This window comes from Ochotona curzoniae, unplaced genomic scaffold, assembly GCF_017591425.1.
Source record: "Ochotona curzoniae isolate NIBS_2020 unplaced genomic scaffold, NIBS_Ocur_1.0 patch437, whole genome shotgun sequence".
NCBI lineage: Eukaryota > Metazoa > Chordata > Mammalia > Lagomorpha > Ochotonidae > Ochotona > Ochotona curzoniae.
The window spans coordinates 264221-282038 of NW_024467014.1; the positions used below are offsets into that span (position 1 = coordinate 264221).

Consider the following 17818-nt stretch of genomic DNA (forward strand, 5'->3'; position numbering starts at 1 on the left):
CACCCGCAACCGCCCTAGATCTCGCGATACCACGGCCACATCCGGGGGCAGAGTGGCGGTGGAGCCGTGAGAAAGAGGAGGAGGAGAAGGACAGGGAGAGGCGTTCTCCCGCGATCGCTTGGAGAGGAGCCATATTTCCAAGTGGGGCTCCACACGGAGACCCTGCTGTGGCTGGTGCGCCCCGCCGAGGTCGCGCCGCAGGTCAGGAGAAGTGAATTCTCCCCAAAACCTCGGCCCCGCCCCGCCCCTTGTGTCCCTGCAAATGGGGGAGTCGTAGGGTCTCTGCAAAGAGGAGTGAGATGGTGGTCCAGGCCCCGGGCCGGCTGGGAGGAACGTTCCCGAAGCCAAGGCTGCCGCCTCGGGTCGCACAGATCCGGCTAGGGGACCCCGTTGTCCCTAGCAGAGAGCCCTCGCTCCAGCTTGTTCTGGATTCAGGGGCCCGTGAGGCAGGGGGGAGGGGGGGAAGCATCCACACAGAACATACGTGTGGGCACTACCTCCTCCTTGCCTCTGTCCCTTTTCGTTCGTGCTAGCCCCCTGGGGTGTGACCAGCAGCCCCTTGGGGAGTTTGAGAGGTTAGTGGGAGGGAGAGGAGGGCACAACCCCGGGAACCTGTCGGCTTAGCAGGTGCTGTGGGAGTAAGGTGTCTAATAGCTTATTGGAAGATCTTTCTCTGTGCATCTTTGTACCCACTGGTTTACTCCCCCGGTGGCTGCAACGGCTGCAGCTGAGCCAATCCAGAGTCAGGAGCTTCTCCTGGGTCTCCCATGTGGGTGTAGTTTCCCAAGGGCTTGAGCCATCCGCCGCTGCTTTCCCAGGCTATAAGCAGGGTCTGGCACCCATACGGGATGCCATTGCCACAAGGTGGAGGATTACCTGCTGTACCATCACACTGGCCGTAATGAGAAGCATTTTTAGAGACTTTAGAGCAAAATTTTTAAGATTTATTTTTAGTGGAAAGTTGGATTTACAGAGTGAAAAAGAGACCAAGATCTTCTGTCTGATGGTTCACTTCCCAAGTAGCTACAATGGCTGGAGCTGAGCCTATCCGGAGCCAGGAGTTTCTTCCAGGTCTCCCACACGTGTGCAGGGTCCCAAGGCCTTGGGCCGTCTTCGACTGCTTTCTTAGGCCACAGGCAGGGAGCTGGAAAGGAAGGGAAGCGGCTGGGATATGAATCGGCACCCATATGGGATTCCAGGCATGTAAGCTGAGGACTAGAGCCACTAGGCTACTGTACCAGGCTCTAGAGAAAAACTTGAAGAGCACTTTGGGGGGCCAGCAGCATGGTTTAGTTGGCTCACCTGTAGACCTTGGTGTCTGATATGGGTGTCGGTTATAGTCCCCTCTACCCTGCACCTGTGTGGCTGATCAGTGGGAGCTCCTGGCTCTTGGCTTCCAATCAGCTAAGCTCGTGCTGTTACGGCTACTTGGAGTAAACCAGCAGGTGAAAGATCTTTGTCCTTCTCTGTAAATCTGCCTATCAAAATCTGTAAGAAACAGACCAGCTGCTACACCTTCCATCCGTGTTGTCCCGCTCACGGCTGGTCGGTGCCTCTGGGGAAAGAGGTGAATGCTTTGGAATAGGTTGGAAAGGGCTGGAGTGATGGTTGAACAGGTTAATCCTCCACATGCAGGCAATGACATGACGTGGGCATCAGTTCTAGTCCTGGTTGCTCCAGTTCCCATCCAGCTCCCTGCTTGTAGCCTGGAAAAGTGGCAGAGGATGGCCCAAGTCCTTGGACGGACCCCTGCACCCACATGGGAGACCTGGAAAAGGCTCCTGATTCCTGGCTTTGGATCAGCTCAGCTCTACCCATTGTGGCTTTTGGGGAGTGAATCAGCGGATAGAAAATGCTCCTGTCAGTCCTATCTGTAAATCCACCTTTCCAGTAAAAATAAATCGTTCAGAAATAGTTGGGGAAAAATACAAGCAAAACAGATCTTTGCATATGAGTATTGGCTGCAAAACACTTCTGATTTGGGGCAGCTGGTGTTTACCCTAAGTTTCCACGGCACTTGCTGGCCATGTGTTTGAGGGGTACACGAACCCTATGCGCGAAGGATTGAGGGGGAACACCTGGGAGGGATGAGGGAGGTAGGCCGGGAGGCCAAGGAATGGGGGGAATGAGATCTGGGATGTGATGGTGGGCGTGGGAGTGGAAAGGGTAAGACCAGTGCCTGTGGGTGGGGAGAGCTGGAGCCCTTCGGGGATGGAGGGATGAATGAAAGGGGTACAGAAAACACGGAGAGAGCGAGCTCACCAGGGGAGAAAGTGGTGTGGGAGTGATGGTGTGAATGGTGAGTGGGCAGGAGGGACGTGACTCCAAGAGGAAAGGGGTGCCAGAGCTGAAGTCATCCCTACAGAGGGACTAGAATGTAGAGCCCCATGCCCCCCTCACATCTAGGGCTCAGTTCTTTTGGTGTGTCGGCCTCTCAGAGGTACCATAGGTTTGGCACAATGGCTCAGCTGGCTAATACACCACCATCAAGGCTGTGATCCCATAAGGGAGCTGGTTTGTGTCCCAGCTACCCATCCAGCTCCCTGCTTATGGCCTGGGAAGTCGGCAGAGGATGGCCCAAAGCCTTGGGTCCCTGCATCCACATGGGAGGAGGGTCCTGGCTTCAGATTGGCTCAGCTCTGGCCATTTCAGCCGCTTGAGGAGTGAAGCAGCGGATGGAAGATCTGTCTCTGTGGATCTACCTTTCCAGTGAAAATAAAAAAAAAAAAAAAAGACTACCCCTCTAGTCCTCTCTGGGGACCATTCAAACAATCTGAGCAAATCCTCAGATTCAGGAGAGAGGAAGATCTTGCATCTGATTCACACCCCAAGCGGCCACAATGGCTGGAGCTGAGCTGATCCAAAGCCAGGAGCTTCTTCCAGGTCTCCCACACGGGTGCAGGGTCCCAAAGCTTTGGGCCATCCTCTACTGCTTTTCCAGGCTACAAGCAGGGAGCTGGATGGGAAGTAGAGTTGTTGGGATTAGAATCGGTGCCCATATGGGATCTTGGCACGTGCAAGGTGAGGTCTTTAGCCACTAGACTACTGTGCCAGACCCTACATTATTTTTTAAAAAGATTTGATAGGCAGTTTTTTTTGTGAAATACTTAATTTTACTGGAAAGGCAGATTCATAGAGAAGGGGAGACAGATCTTCCATCTGCGGATTTATTCCCCAAATGGCTACAATGGCCAGAGTTGAGCTGACACAAAGCCAGAAGCTTGTTTTAGGTGTAGGATCTCAAGGGCTTAAGCCATTCTGACGCGTTCTCAAGCCACAAGCAGAGAGCTGGAATGGAAGTGGAGCAGCTGAGATGTGAACCGGTGCCCATACGGGATGCTGGTGCTTGGAGGTGGAGGATTATCCTGTTAATGCAGCAGCCCCCCTAAGTCTTTTTAAGAATCTTTTGGGGGCCCGGCGCGGTGGCGCAAGTGGTTAAAGGTCCTCGCTTTGCACGCCTGGGATCCCATATGGGCGCCGGTTCTAATCCCGGCAGCCCCGCTTCCCTTCCAGCTCCCTGCCTGTGGCCTGGGAAAGCAGTCGAGGACGGCCCAAAGCTTTGGGAACCTGCACCCGCGTGGGAGACCCGGAAGAGGCTCCTGGCTTCGGATCGGCATAGTATCGGCCCGTTGCGCTCACTTGGGGAGTGAATCATCGGACGGAAGATCTTCCTCTCTGTCTCTCCTCTCTGTATATCCGCCTTTCCAATGAAAAAATAATAAAAAATCTTTAAAAAAAAAAAGAATCTTTTGGAACCACTTAATTTTACTAAGATTCACTTATTCTTTTAATTGGAAAGTTGGACTTACAGAGAGGAGAGACAAAGATCTTCCATTAGCTGGTTCACTCTACAAGTGACTGCAACAGCTGGAGCTGAGCTGAACAGAAGCCAGAAGCCAGGAGCCTGGAGCTTCTCCCGGGTCTCCCACACTGGTGCAGGGTCCCAAGGCTTTGGTCCATTCCTCTGCTGCTTTCCCAGGCCACAAGCAGGGAGCTGGATGGGAAGTGGGTAGCCAGGATATGAACCAGTGCCCATATGGGATCTTGGTGTGTGCAAGGCAAAGACTTTAGCCACTAGTCTACCATATCGGGCCCTCTAATAACAAGTCTTAACAGCTGCTGCTGTTGTGCACTGACCTGGTGGCAGCCACTATGCCAATCTAGTGGTGACATTGAACGAGCAGGGATACCCACAAGCAGCAGATGTGGTTACGAAGCAGACATCACAATTGCTTAAACATCCTCCTGTTAAAGTTGAGTTTGATTCAGGGGCCCATGTTGTGGCACAGTAGTTGAAATTCTTCCAACTCCAGCATCCCGTATTGGAGTCCCAGTTCAAGTCCCCACTGCTCTGCTTCCAACTCAGCTCCCTGATACAGGATCTTGTTACCCGTGGGAGAGGCCAGGGTGGAGTTCTGCTCTTGGCCCTGGGCTAACCCAGACCTGGCTATTGCAGCCATTTAAAGATTGAACCACTGGGTGGAAGGTCTTTTTCTCCCACTCTCGTCCATTGCTCTGCCTTCCAAATTTTGTGTATATGATCTGAGTTTGTTCAGAGGGGTTGCTACTGACTTCCCAAATTCACTCAAGAAAACCAAGGCCTGCGTCGATGTTGGAAATCCTAGAGAAAGATGCTGGCAGGGAGAAGCTTCGATGTGCTAGGCAAGGGGTAAGAACAGGATGAGGTCTGGGAGGAGACCTGGGAGGGCAGTTACCGCCCTGTGACCCCTGGGAGAAGTGCAGTGCACCTCCAGTGGGCAGCTGTTGGGTGGGTGGTCCACACCCAGAGGTTTCACTGGAAAGTGGGGGAGGGCCGAACAGGTCTGGGAAGAGCCGAGATGAGAAGAGGGTTGCCTGGCTCAAGGTCAGGGCCCACGGGAAGTCCTGCTATGGGGCAGAACATGGCACATTCATGTGGCTTCCTGTGGGCCAGGCCCTGTGCCGAGGTCATAGACAGACAGACAGACACACACACACACACCCTTTGGATTTACATCCTGAAGCAACATGGGTATATGTGGATTTGTGGAAGGGATTAATTTTTTAACCATTTATTTGAAAGGCAGAACTACAAAGAAGAGAAAGCTTCCATCTGCTGGTACACTCTCCAGATGGCCACCATGGCTGAGGTTGGGTCAGGTGGAAGCCAGGAGCTTTTTTCAGGTTCCCCATGCATGGGTGGCAGAGGCCCAAGGAGTTAGCCCATCCTCTGCTGCTTTTCCCAGGCTCGTTAGCAGGGAGCTGGGTTGGAAGTGAAGTACTCAAGACTCAAACCAGCACCCATATGGGATGCTGGTGCTGCAGGCCACAGCTTAACACCAGCCCTGTATTTGCTAATTTTTTTTTTTTCAGATATTTAGTTTACATGCAGTCAAGTGTAGAGGTCTTAACGGTTCTAATCGGTTTGGGCACTGTGTGTCCTTGGTACCACCACCTGAACGGTGAAATGTTATCTTCCTTCCCAAAGATTGCAGTATGTTGTCTTCACTGTCTCTTGGACTTCACATTTGTGCTGTCCAGCCTTCCTCATGTACAACCACGTGAGTCCAGCAAGCCTGCTCACACTAGCTCCACATGCTGATGTGTGCCAGTCACTTTGACACTCACACATCGTGGGCTCCCAAAATCGTCAGTGTAATGTTCAGATACTGTATGCCAACCCGCACTCAACCCTGAAACCATGCCTTAGGTGGGGACTCCTTAGCCGAAAGTGCTGGTTGCTCCATCTGACATGCAACTCCGTCTTTTGATGTGTAATTCCATTTTTTTTAAAAGGTTAGTCTATTTGAAAGCTGAGTTATTTATCCACTGGTTCACTCCCCAAGTGGCCACAATGGCCAGAGCTGAGCTGATCTGAAACCAGGAGCTAGGAGCATCTTCCAAGTCTCCCAGACAGATGCAGGGTCCCAAGACTTTGGGTCGTCCTCTATTGCTTTGCCAGACTCCTTAGCAGAGAGCTGGATTAGAAGTGGAGCATACAGGACTCAAGTGCCCTACGTGGGATGCCAGTACCACAGATGGCAGCTTTACCTACCACGCCAAGGCACCAGCCCCAGGAAGGCAAATTTTTTAAAGATTTATTTTTATTGCAAAGTCATATGTAGAGACAGAGAGGAAGATCTTTTGTCTTTGATTAACTCCCCAACTGACCACAATGCACCAATCCAAAGCCAGAAGCTCGGAGGCTCTTGCAGAGACTGACACAGATGCAGGGTCCCGAGGCTTTGGGCCATCCTCCAACTATTCTAGGCCACAGCAGGGAGCTGGATGGGAAGTGGAGCTGCTGGGATTAGAACCAGTTCTTTTTTTCTTCCCTGACATAGATTCCTTGATAGACTATAACCTCCCTGAGGGCAGGTCTTATTTCCAGTTACTTCAAACGTGTATAGATGTTCCAACATCTAGTACATGTTCATCATCCGCTAAATGTGCGAACAAATCGGACTCTTGTATACGCTACCTCTAAGCACAGTATCCACTGGCTCAGCATCTTGCGTCATTCTTTTCAACTCTAAATTTCACCACCTGTGTTTTTATCGTTATTTTTAGAGATTTAGTTTGCCTGGAAAGGCAGAGTTAGAAGAGGTGGAGAGAGCTTCTACCGCTGCTTCACTCCCCAGATGCGTGTGTGGGCTATTTAGGAAGAGTTGATTGAATTCAGCACAGGCAGGCTCGGCCTGTCCGGCGTGGATCCTCCATGCAGGATGGCTGATCTGGTTTTGTGTGAACCGACGGAGCTTTACAACATCTTGAATCAGGTCACGCAGTTCTCCAGGCTAACGGAGCCCAACTATCTCTGTCTGTTGGGTAAGTACTGCAAAACGCGGCTGTGCTGAGGGACAGCGCCCTGCAGCCGGGGTTAACACTGCATGGGAGGTGCAAGATACCATGAGGAGACTGGTAGGCTCCTCAGCATGAAGGGCCGCTGTAAAATGATGTAGGAATCGGGCCCAGCAGCTAAAGTCCTCGCCTTGAATACACCGGGATACCATATGGGCGTTGGTTCTAATCCTGGCAGCTCCGCTTCCCATCCAGCTCCCTGCCTGTAGTCTGAGAAGGCAGGGAGGATGGCAGTTGAGGATGGCCCAAAGCCTTGGGACCCTGCACTCACGTTGGAGACCTGGAAGAGGCTCCTGACAGATTGGCTCAGCTGTGGACATTGTGGCCATCAGTTTTTTTTTTAAAGATTTTTATTGGAAATCAGAAGAGACAGAGAGGAAGATCTTCCGTCTGATTCACTCCTCAAGTGGCTGCAACGGCTGGTGCTATGCCGATCCGAAGCCAGGAGCCAGGAACTTCTTCCAGGTGTTCAACTAGGGTGCAGGGTCACAAGGCTTTGGGCCATCCTCGACTGCTTTCCCACGCCACAGGCAGGGAGCTGGATGGGAAGTGGAGCTGCCGGGATTAGAACTGGCACCCATATGGGATCTCAGTGCGTTCAAGGCGAGGACTTTAACAGCTACGCTATTGCGCCAGGCCCTAAAAAAATCGGTTTAACACAAAATTTAAACTTGGGTCATGGCTTTTAGCTGGCCCAAGCCCCAGCTATGGAGAGCATGAGGGAAGTGAGTCAGCATGCTCTCTTAAATAAGAAAAAAAACCAACATGTTTTATTCATTTGAAAGATAGTGACAAAGACCTTCCATCTACTGGTTCACTCCCTAAATGGTTGCAACAGCCAGGTGTACGCAAGGCAAAAACCAGTAGTCAAGAGCTTCCTCAGGTCTCCCACGTGGGTATGGGGGCCCAAGCACTTGCTTCGGAAAGCAGCAGAGGGTGGTCCAACTGCATGGACCCCAGCTCCCACATGGGAGACCCAAAAGAAGCTCTTGGCTTCAGACCGGCCCAGCTGGGCAATGAACCAGGCAATGGAAGATTCTCTCTCTACAGCCCTTACAAATAAGTAAAGTCTTGAAAAATAAAAAGCAAGGGAGAGAACAAGCTGTTTGCAGGTAACAAAAACCAAGGGAGTTGATGAGGTATGTAGGAAGTGCCAGAGGGAGCCGTGGATGGGGTCTAAGGGGCCTCTCCCATTAGGGGCATCTCCGGGAAGTCCTCAAGATCGCAGTGAAGATGAGCACGAAGGCCCTTTACAAGCCAGTGTTTGGTTTTCTCCCTAAGGGATTAATGCATGTAACATTAAATAAAGAGGTCCTTTGTCCATTTGCTCCTCAAATGGCTGCAGTGGCCAGCGCGGGGCCAGGCAGCTGCCAGGAGTACAGGCATCTTGCAGGCCTCCCACGCAGGTACAGGGATCCAAGCACTTGCGCCCTCCTCTACTGCTTGTCTAGCCACATTAAATAAAGAGCTGGTTCACAAATGGAGCAACTTGAACTTGAACCAGCATCCATTATGGGGTGCTGGTACTGCAGGAAGTAGCATAACCTGCTTTGTCACAGCACTGGCCCCCTAAACTTACCATCCCATCTTTTTTTTTTTTTGATTTTTATTTTTATTGGAAAGTCAGATATACAGAAAGGAGAGACAGATCTTCCGTCCGATGACTCACTCTCCAAGTGAGCACAATGGCTAGTGCTATGCCAATCCGAAGCCAGGAGCCAGGAACTTCCTCCAGGTCTCCCACGGGGATGCAGGATCCAAAGCATTGGGCTGTCCTTGACTGCTTTCCCAGGCCACAAGCAGGGAGCTGGATGGGAAGTGGAGCTGCCGGGATTAGAACCGGCGCCCATATGGGATCCTGGCGCGTTCAAGGCGAGGACTTTAGCTGCTAGGCCACGCCGCCGGGCTCTTGTCATCCCATCTTCCACAGACTCTTGACACGCCCTTGGTGAGAGTGGGTGGGATTTAGGCTACCAGTTCCTCTGCAAGGCTGATTCTCGGTGAAACCACGTCTCCCTCCACAGATGTCCGCTCCAAACGGGAGTACGACGAGAGCCACGTGATCACAGCCGTCCGTGTGAAGAAGGTAGGTGGGGAGCAGGGGTAGCTGTGGCCCTCCATCCCAGGGGTCCCATGGGATTGCCTCTCCTGTCGAGTCCTCCAGCCTTCTTTCCTATAAGGGGCTGGACATCCCAGCCCCCCTCCTGCCACAAGGCCCATCTCCCCCGACCTCCACAGTGTCGGCTCTCTAGAACCATCGCCAGGCCTGGCCCACCTCCTTCCTGACCTCTGCAGTCACCACCTTGACTTTAAGGTGCTGCCTTAGCCCCCACCCCCGTCCCTGGTTCTTCTCTCTCCAGTCCCGCTTCACTGTCTCCTGTCAGCTGCAGGTGACCGCGGCGCTGCCCTCGTCTCCCCCACACCTGTTCCCATTACTGCTCCCTAGACTTCATCCAGGCTCACAGCTTGGTCCGTCCACAGGTGAGCCAGCAGTCCCGCCAAGCTCACCTCTGAGATTTTGCCTTGGCAAATCTTCCCAGCCCGGGCCCATCCCCCTCGGCCACTGGGCTGCCTGTCCTGCTTGTCCTCCCTGCCTTCCTCCCTTCCCTGTCCTTCCTGCTTCTCTTCCCCGTCCTCCCTATCTGCCTCTCTCTCTCCCCTCCCTCCTCCCTGCCTCTCCCACCTTCCCCGTCCTCCCTCCTCCCTGCCTCTCTCCCACCTTCCCCGTCCTCCCTCTGTGCCCTTTACCTGACTTAGGTCCTTGAGGGCAGCTCCCTGACTACATGTGTTTCCAGCGTAACTTGTTCCCTTCCATTCCCTGGGTTTTCAGTTCCCTAGCTGTGTCCTCTGGCTCCAAATCCTGGTTTTTGTACCCCACTGCAAGTCCCCCATCTCAGGCCTCGGCGCCCGCTGGACTCTGGCTCAGGTGTGATCTGTCCTCAGCACCTCCAGCCTCATGTTCAGGTCTCGGGGCTCTTGCTTCCCCTCCCTGTACCCGAGATAACAGGTGGAGGCCTTCAGGGACACCCCAGCTCAGAAGCATAGGAAATCTCCCAGCTTGGCCCACCCTGTCTTCCTGGATGTGGGCAACCCCCTGCCACCTCTCACCTGCATACTGTCACCTGCCATGCCAGTAACCTTGCTCCATCAGGTTCACTTGGGTTCCAAGACACAAACTTACCTCTCAAAACTGTAGGTCTGTTTCTCCCCCAGAAAACAGAAGTGGGAGACAATGGGTGTCACTCTTTCTCCACCATTTTAGGGGGGCTTCTCCTCTTCCCACTGCACCTGCTGGTACTGCCTAAGGAAGCATCCAGAGCGCGGGCCCCCAGGGAGAGGCAGGGAAGGAGGACAGCCGGGCTGGGGATGGGCCCTGGGGTGCTGGTTCGGGTTTTGCTGGAGGCCAGCTGCTGCCTTGCCCTGCCTGGGGTATTTGGGCCACAGGCCCTATGACTCCCTCCCTCCCTCCCTGTTGCTGCCTGCAAATGTGGGGCCCTCACAAGCCTGTGTGCTGAGAGCCAGGAGGCAGCCATGTCGCGGATGCTGTCACATCTGACATCACATGGGTGCTCGGTGACATGTTGACTCAAATTAGTGGCGAAAGCTGCTCCTTGGGGGCCTGGCGTGCTCCCCACTAACTTGCTTTGTGGTTCTCACAATCCCAGATGGGCCTTTGTGCATCTTCTAGACCAAGTTGAATGTCTTTCTCACTCTCTCGCTCACTCTAAATTTTGAGTTGTTGGGGGGGGTGGGCAGAGATCTTTGATCCACTGGTTCATTCTGCAGGTGGCCATGGCAGCCAGGCCTAAGCCAGGAGCTTCTTTGTCTGCCACAAGACTGACAGGGACTCCAGCACTGCTATCCCAGGCACGTTAACCAAAAGCTGGGTCAGAAACAGAGCGACTGGGACATGAGCAGGTTCCCAATTAGGGGATGCTTGCGTTCCAAGCAGCGGCTTCACCCACTGTGCCACCATGCTGCCTGCCTTAATCCTGCTCTGCCTCCAGGCTTTGTCTCACCAGGCATCTTGCTGCCTGCTTGCCTAGTTCCTTTTGGCAGATAGGATCTCTCCCCTGGGTCTGACCTCTGTCAAATCCTGCTGGTACAGGGACCAGCCAGAGCTGTGGTGTAGTGGTGTAGTGGGGAAAACCACTGCCTACCATCCATGTGGGTGCCAGTTCGAGTCCCGGATGCTCTACTTTCCATCCAGCTCCCTGCTAATGTGCCTGGAGAAGCAGCAGGGGATGGACCAAGTATTTGGTCCCTGCACGCACGTAGAAGACCTTGGTGAAGCACCTGGCTTTGGTCTGCCCCACCCCCAGCTGTTGTGGGCCATCCAGGGAGTTAAACCAGCAGATGGAAGGTCAGTCTGCCTGTCACTGACTTTCAAAATAATCGTTTAAAGCCCTTGTTAGGGCTCTCTCATCCATGAGGTGATGCAGCAGGAACATTGTGAGCAAGTGGAGCTGTGGTCGCAAGTTCTCCCCAAGCTCTGGCCACCCCTTTGGGTCCTGTGTGCTCTGCCCCTGGTACCACAGGCATCCTTCCTTGCCTGTTCCCACCCTGAGATCCACTTTGACGATGACTCGGCCCCTCCCCACCACTCAGTCATTCCCTCTCTACCCCACAGTGGCTGCTGCTTTGTCCATTTCATTCACTTAACCTGCCATATGGTGGATGCTATTCACATCTGTTTGTGGCTTCTGTTGACGCAAACCACCTGCTCACTGTCCCTTTCCAGGGAGTACAGGGGATCCTAGGGCCCTGCCCCTGTGCCAGCCTCTTTTCCCCAAAGGATTGTCGCTGCCAGAGCTGGCTATGGATACCCTAATGCCAGGACAGGTGGCTGGAGGCCAATTGGCTAGACCCGTGCCCTCATCCCTGGCCCAGTGGGCTGTGGTCCACTTTTCCTGGGAAGGGACGTGGGTATGGAAAATCCTTGGCATTTACCATACCTGCTGGCCCCTCTCCGGTGTGCCTGTGGTCAGAGGGCTTCAGGCTGTTCCCTGGAGGACGTGGGGCCCTCCTGCCCACCCACAGGCCTTTCTGTGCTTTCCACAGAAGGATGGCAAGTTTCTGGCACCGGAGTCGGTGGAGCTGGAGTGCGTGAGGTACTGCGTGGTGTATGACAGTAACACCAGCTCCCTGGAGAGTCCCTTAAAAGACGGTGACAACGAAGATGAAGATGAAGATGACGGGGAAGAAGATGCTGTCTCTGAGGATTTACTCCTAAAGCAGAGTAAGAGTCCTTCCATCCTTCAATGGCCACAGGGGCTGGGGCTGGGCCAGGCTGAAGCCAAGAGCCGGGAACTCCACCTGGGTCTCCCACCTGGGTGGCAGGGGCTCCAAGCACTTGAGCCATCCTAGGCTGCTTTCCCTGGGTACATTAACAAGGAGCTGCATCGGAAGTGGAGCAGCTAGGACTTGAACTGGTGCTCATGGGGGCTGCCAGATGGCAGGCAGTGGCTTAATCTGCTAAACTACCAGGTGGGTTTTGACCCAAGCTGCACCAAGAGAAATGGCTTCACAAGTTACTGCCTACTTCTACCTCAGTCTGGGGTGCCATGTGCCAGGGGCTCCCCCTATTTTGGCATGAGCAATCTGCAGGGCCGCCCTGGAGAGCTCTTGGGTCTGAGGCGTCACCCTCCTTACAAGGTGACAGCTTAGCCCTGCAATGGAGACTGACTTTCCAGTAAAAACTAATTTTTTAATTGGAAAGTCAGATATACACAGAGGAGGAGAGACAAAGATCTTCCATCTGTGGTTCACTCCCCAAGCGGCTACAATGGCCAGAGCTGAGCCGATTAGGAGCCAGGAGCTTCTTCTGGGTCTCTTACTCGGGTGCAGGGTCCCAAAGCCTTGGGCCATCCTCGACTGCTTTCTCAGGCCACAAGCAGGGAGCTGGATGGGAAATGCGGCTGCCAGGTTTAGAACCTGCACCCATATGCGATCCTGGGACGTGCAAGGCAAGGACGCTGGCCACTAGGCTATCACGTTGGGGCCACAATTTTTTTTATTGAACAGGCAGTTTTCCAGAGAGGAGAAACAGATCTTTCATTCACTGATTCACTTCCCAAGTGGCTGCAACAGCCAGAGCTGAGCCAATCTGATCCAGGAGCTTGGAGCTTCTTCTGGGTCTCCCCTGTGGTTGCAGGGTCCCAAGACTTTAGGCCATCCTCTACAGCTTTCCCAGGCCACAAGCAGCGAGCTGGAAGGGGAGTAAAGTAGTCAGGGTATGAACTGGTACCCATATGGTATCCTGGCAGATGCAAGGAGAGGATTTAGCCACTGAGCCATCATTCCTGGCTCAAGTCCGAGGCTCACACTGTGGAGACGGCCTGGATGGAAGATGGCCTGTGCCTTTGTCATGGGACACAGAAACGGGACGGACAGATGTTGAAGGATTGGCTCCCTAACATGTAACTACCCCACATTCCCTGCCTGGTGTTGCCCAAGCCCAGGAAAGTGACATAACTTACCCATAGTTCCACACCTAGCAACCTGGTACTGGTCTACCCCAAAACGCAACAAGTTAAGCTTCCCGTGGGCCAGGAAGTCAGGAGTTACTTGGCTAGGAGTTTTTGGTCCTCAGAATGTCAACTGGGGCCAGAACTGTCTGCAGAACTGGGCCGGGATGCCTGGCATCCAAGGTGGTTTAGCCAGGGGCCTTGGCTCCCTGCCACGGGCACCTCTCCCTGGGACAATGCAAATGGCCTCCCAGTGGACCAGCTGGCTTCCCCTAGAGCAAGGGATCTGGAAGGGAGAATATGGGCCTTGTCACTGGCCTTGTCCCTTCTGCCACCTCCTCACCAGGGCCAGCCCCCATGCCCCTTTGGTGGAACCCCTGCCTGACCTTCCAGCCAACTGGCTGTTGGGTTCTGCTCCAAGACAGGTAAGCTTGGGATTGCTAAACTCTAGAAATATGTGTGGGCTTGAGCTTAAAAGGCAGCATTTGTAAGGGGCGTTTTTAAACCGCCTCGCCCAGTGAGCAGGAATCAAGCAGAGGATGTTGGAGTCCATCCTGAGTCCCCAAGAGTTGAGTGATGCTCTAGGTCCGAGTAGTCGCCCCATCACCACAGCGCATGTTGGGCCCCTGTAAGGCGGAGGCTCCTCCGCCTGCTGTCCACATAGGTCCTAGCTTTGGGTGACTGCCGGTGACCACAAACAAATGTGACCATTTAGGGAGTGATCCAATGGATGGAAAATCTTTCCTTCTCTCCATTAATCTGATTTGCTGTAGCTGTGGAGTGTGGGTGCAATTCCAGAGGTCAGGCGCTCTCACTGCCTGCCACTGGGTGGCGCTAAGCCCCCGCCTGTGAATTGACCATTCTTGGCAAAACCAGTCCACTGGGCGCTTATGTAGGATTTCGGTCTGTATTCTGAAAACCTAGGCCACTAGTTAGCTGACTGACCTCCAGGTTACTGCGGGGCTCTCGGCTTCGCTTGGGAATTCACACTCACACGTGTGAGGGTCTTGCAGAAGAGTAGTGGGGAATGGAGTAGAAAGTGAAGTTTGTCTTGTATCAAAAAATTATTCCTGCATGTGGTAGCTTTTTAAAAAAATTACAAGTATGAGGTTTTACTTTTATTTTTAAGGATTTTTTTAAAGAATTATTTTTATTGCAAAATCAGATATACAGAGAGGAGGAGATATAGAGAAAGATCTTCCATTAATGATTCACTCCCCAAGTGAGCGCAATGGCCGATGCTATGCCAATCCGAAGCTAGGAACCTCCTCCAGGTCTTGCACACGGGTGCAGGGTCCCAAGGCTTTGGGCCGTCCTCCACTGCTTTCCCAGGCCACAAGCAGGGAGCTGGATGGGAAGTGGAGCTGCCGGGATTAGAACCAGAATCCATATGGGATCCCAGCACATTCAAGGTGAGGACTTCAGCTGCTAGGCCATGCCGCCAGGCCCTATTTTTAAAGATTTATTTTGATTGGGACTGCAAATCAGATTAATGGAGAGGAGAAAAAGCTCTTCGATCCATTGGATCACTCCCTAAATGGCCACAAAGGCTGGAACTGAGCTGATGCAAAGTCAGGAGCTTCTTCTGGGTCTCCCACGTGGGTGCAGGCTCCCAAGGCTTTGGGCCGTCCTCCACTGCCGCCTTAGGCCACAAGCAGGGAGCTGGATGGGAAGTGGGGCAGCCAGGGCGTGAACCAGTGCCTGTATGGGTACATGCAGGGTGAGGAATTTAGCCACGAGGATGCTGCAGCAGGCCCTTGGTGCGAAAAATTTAGTTTTGTTTTTTCCTCTATATTACATGGAAAATATGTACTCTGAAAAAAATCTGTGCATGGATTTCAACATGTTTTGGCACCCAAATTAGCTCACACTTTTAAGTGTTTGAGAGGCAGAGTTACAAAGATAAAGATCTGTTCACTCGGTAAGTGGCTAGAACAGCCATGTCTGAGCTAAGCTGAAGCCAGGAGTTTTATCCAGGTCTCCCACATGGAGGACCGGGCCCAAGCACTTGTGCTATCTTCGACTGCTTTCCCAGGCACATTAGCAGGAAACCAGATTACAAAGGGAATAGCTGGGACTCAAACCTGTGCCCATATGTGGGATGCTGTACCCTCCCATCCCTGACAGCAGCATAACCCACTCCGCTGTGTCACCAGCCCCCAACACGCAATTCAAGGCCCATTTTCCACCAGCCGCTGGACCCAGGATCCTCGGCCTGGTCTCAGCTCCTTAAGTTGTGGCTTTTTGGAAGGGAGTGACCACTCTCGAAGCACGGTGGGCTCACAGTAGGGCTGTTCACCCCACCCCTTTCCCCCCCCCCCGCCCCATGGTCTCTGTTCTCAGGGCTGTCAACAGGAGCTGCTGTGCTCTATGCCCAGACCCTGGCGCATCTCGCCCGCCACCCCATCCTCGTCCTGAACGGCGGGTACGAGCGCTTCTCCGCCTACTACCACTTCTTCCGGACACAAAAGATCATCTGGATGCCTCAGGTGACGTGGACGAGCTGGGGCGGGGACACTGGGCTGGGGAAACACAGTGGGGACAGCCAAGAAGCCCAGCGCTCTGTGCTGGATGCCTCACTGTCAGGTATGGCGAAGGGCAGACCCGTGGCCAGGGCAGGGGCAGGGCATAGGAAGTTCAAAGTCAGATGGGTGAGGGGCGACTCCAGGATGGAGCCCAGCAGGAGAGGTGGGGTGCACAGCTTGCTGGAGCCCAGGCTCAGGGCCAGGGGTTTGCAAGGAAGAAGCACGGCGAAGTGCATGGCAGCCGTGGGCCAGGGCTAGCCCCTGGAGGGTGACGCGGTGACGAACTTGCTTTATGATGATCCTGCACCCGAGGCGATGGGAGCGTGAAGGGCCAGTTTTCCTCCTGCAGCGGTGGCCTTGGCCGCCTCCCGAGGCCTGTTCTCATCCACGTTGGCAGTGGATCCCATCCTTTCTGAAGAATGTTCATGTTCTCGTGGAGGTGGTAACGGGGTGCCGGGGGCGTGAGGACTGGGTGGAGCTGTGCTTCTGTGGCGGTGTTAGGGTGTGACAACGGTTACTGTGTAAGACCCCGTGCCCCTGCTGGGCAGAAGCACTGAATCCAGTCCCCTGGGGGAAAAGGCACGACTTGAGCAAGCCCCTTCCCTGCAGCCGGGGCTGGGTCGAGGAGTCCGGTGGAGGTGAGGCTGTGAGTTGCTGATGGGACAAGCTGAGTGCTGGATGGAGAGTCTGTACCACAAGGCTTATGATCATTACGTATTTAGAAATAATTGTAAAGGGAAGAAAACAGTGGTACAAGCCAGGGCAGTTTACATTCTGAGCTCAAGCTGGAATTGGATTTGGTCTGTCTCAGTGCTGTCTCCTCCCCTGGGCCTCGTCCCTCTGCCTGGGCGGGCGTGGGCATGTGGGGGGCCTCCGCCTTGTATGCCTGTGGCTTGTGCGTGGAGGGGACGTGTCGTTCTCCCTGGGGCCCTGGTGACTTCTGGTGTAGCCGTAGGGTTCACTGCAGATTTCACCTAAGACTGCTGTGACTCCCCCCGCTGCTCCACTTCACCCCTTCCCCGGATAGCCCGGTACTCCCCCACACCCAGCCTGCCACGCTGCACCTCACCCATGGGATCAGGCAGGGTCATAGCCATCTCCCAAGCCAGGCCATGCTTTGTGGGGCTCTCTTGCCCTTGTCCCTGTTGATTCACGTCTCTGGAACTTGCTCTACCGATGACAACGATGCCAACGAGGGGATGAGTGACAGGCAAGGAGACCGTAGCAGTTGATTGAGTGAGGTGAGGAGACGGAATCCTAGCCCCCGACGGAGCAGGTGGGCGTCTCCGGAAGGTGCCGAGTGCAGTCTGCATCCAGAAGGGGTTTTAATGAACATAACTGTGGGTCTCCCCCCTTTTCCTTCCACACTCAGACTTTCCCAGAAGAGGGGAGTTTTGGATATAAAATTCCCCTCAATAAATCCCTCTGGACAATACTGGCCATCCAGGTTCTTTTTTTGTTGTTTTTATAAGATTTACTTATTTTTATTGGCAAGGCAGATATGCAGAGAGGAGGAGAGACAGAGAGGAAGATCTTTTGTCCGATGATTCACTCCCCAAGTGAGTGCAACGGCTTGAATGGAGGCAATCCGAAACCAGGAGCCTCTTCCGGGTCTCCCACGCGGGTGCAGGGTCCCAAGGCTTTGGGCTGTCCTCAACTGCTTCCCAGGCCACAGGCAAGGAGCTGGATGGGAAGCAGGGTTGCTAGGATTAGAACTGTTGCCTGTATGGGATCCTGGTGCGTTCAAAGCGAGGACTTTAACCACTACGCTATCGCACCAGGCCCCTATCCAGCTTCTTATCTGTGGGAGCAGCAAGTGGCTCCTTCAGCTCGGTGACCCTGGCCATGTGGGACCAGCTGGGTGGCTGTCAGTTCAGTGAATTCCTGGTGACGAGGGACGGACGCCAGGCTGGGAGCTGCCTCAGAATGGGTTTCCTTGCTCCATGACACAGACCCTTTAACACTTCTCGGTTTCTTTGGCCCCTC

General features: G+C 53.8%; 1 protein-coding gene across 1 annotated transcript in view; it reads left to right on the forward strand.

Moving 5' to 3' along the window:
• Positions 1-47: 47 nt before the first annotated feature.
• The window catches only part of LOC121167988 (serine/threonine/tyrosine-interacting-like protein 1), a 28050-nt gene continuing 10279 nt past the window's right edge, over positions 48-17818 (forward strand). The window contains exons 1-5 of the mRNA XM_040997728.1: positions 48-201; positions 6550-6807; positions 8865-8926; positions 11902-12079; positions 15651-15796. Coding sequence (XP_040853662.1) covers positions 6705-6807; positions 8865-8926; positions 11902-12079; positions 15651-15796 — 489 coding nt within the window. The 5' untranslated portion in view covers positions 48-201; positions 6550-6704. The remainder of the gene's footprint in view (positions 202-6549; positions 6808-8864; positions 8927-11901; positions 12080-15650; positions 15797-17818) is intronic.